Source organism: Asparagus officinalis, chromosome 1 (assembly GCF_001876935.1).
Source record: "Asparagus officinalis chromosome 1, Aspof.V1, whole genome shotgun sequence".
NCBI classification, from domain to species: Eukaryota; Viridiplantae; Streptophyta; class Magnoliopsida; order Asparagales; family Asparagaceae; genus Asparagus; species Asparagus officinalis.
This window is the reverse complement of record NC_033794.1, coordinates 44,492,326-44,493,925: the sequence shown is the minus strand read 5'-3', so window position 1 is coordinate 44,493,925 and position 1,600 is coordinate 44,492,326. Positions and strand designations below refer to the sequence as shown.

Below are 1,600 nucleotides of genomic sequence, written 5' to 3'. Positions count from 1 at the left end.
ATTCCTATCAAACTAAAATTTCTGTTGCTTGCACATCTCCTCCACTAGGGATGTGCAACGGTCGGTTCGGTTCGGTTTTTACCAAAATTTGAGCAACCAAACTGAACCGTCTATAATTCAAAACCGAACCGAACTATTGCAAGTCGGTTCGGTGCGGTTCGGTTCGGTGCGGTTCGGTTCTAACTTCATCAAACTTCTTATCAAACAACAAACTGTGTTAAAGAAAAAAGATATCAACAAAGTAGGAGATTATGAAGCATTAAATACTGATATAATGATATTATTTTTAACCCATAATGATTCAGAAAATGAGTTTAGAGTTTGAGTCTTTGACTCTTTGGGGACAGGTCGGGTAGGTTTGAGATCAGAATGGGTAGTATTGCACTATATTCGGTCGGTTCGGGTTTAAAATTTTTCAAACCGACCCGAACCGCCCTACTCATAAAATCGTTTTTTTCGTATCGGTTCGAGTCGGTTCGGTCGGGTTTTTCGATTTGGACCGAACCATGCTCAGCCCTACCCTGGGGGGGATAAAATTTGTTCTCTGGAAGTAATTGCCATAACATTTTGTACTTACCATTTACGTTTCCCCCTAATTCTCTCTATCTCTCCACAGCCAACTGAAAACGAAAAACACAAAGGAAAAAAAGGAAAGAAAAAAACATCCCATAACCTCCACTTTTTCTCTCTCTCCTCAATCACAATTCTCCAATCCCAACACTAAATCTTTATGTCACTATATGTTACTTCCTCAAATTCAATACCCCTTATTAATTCTTACCCTTTCTCCATAAATACAAACTCATAACATCCAATTCATCTAGCTCAACACCAAATGGACTTCTTGAAGTCCAGAACAGAGTCTTTCAAGTCAAGAACTCCTCCTCTCTCCTCTTCAATGGAGAGAAAATGGGCTTTTCCCCTCGCCGTATCTTCCTTAATCTTCATCTTCCTCCTCATTACCTCCTTCAACATGGGCCTTTTGTCCTCTCTCTACACCATCAACTCCATCTTCTCAATTTTCAATTCAAGATCAAATCAAAACAATACAGCCACCCTTTTCGTCGAATCCAAGCTCATCGGGCCCCCTCCTCCTCCTCCTTCGTCCACAATCCCAAGGTTCGCCTACTTGGTCTCTGGATCGAAGGGTGATCTTGATCGCCTCTGGCGAACTCTGAGAGCTCTGTATCATCCTCACAATCTATATGTAGTTCACTTGGACATGGAATCCCCTGAGATTGAGAGACTCGAGCTAAATCGAAGAATTTCGAACGAGTCCATATTTAAGGAGATGGGTAATGTGCATATGATCATGAAAGCGAACATGGTGACATACCGAGGACCGACAATGGTTGCTAATACTCTCCATGCTTGTGCTATCTTGTTGAAGAAGAGTAAAGATTGGGATTGGTTTATTAATCTCAGCGCTTCTGATTATCCTCTTGTGACTCAAGATGGTGAGCTTTGTCTGAAATTCTTTATGTTTCAGTTTCGGCTTTGTTACTGATTTGGATTTTCTTGTTTGTTCTTTTGGTCGTAGATTTGCTCTCTGTTTTCTCCAAAGTACCAAGAAATTTGAACTTCATTGAGCATACTAGTA

At 40.7% G+C, this 1,600-nt stretch overlaps 1 protein-coding gene across 1 annotated transcript in view; it reads left to right on the top strand.

Annotated features, from left to right (window-relative positions):
- LOC109823470 (beta-glucuronosyltransferase GlcAT14B-like) overlaps nt 627-1,600 on the top strand; it is a 4,312-nt gene continuing 3,338 nt past the window's right edge. The window contains exons 1-2 of the mRNA XM_020389756.1: nt 627-1,457; nt 1,541-1,600. The exon at nt 1,541-1,600 is cut by the window's right edge and continues 14 nt beyond it. Coding sequence (XP_020245345.1) covers nt 836-1,457; nt 1,541-1,600 — 682 coding nt within the window. The 5' untranslated portion in view covers nt 627-835. The remainder of the gene's footprint in view (nt 1,458-1,540) is intronic.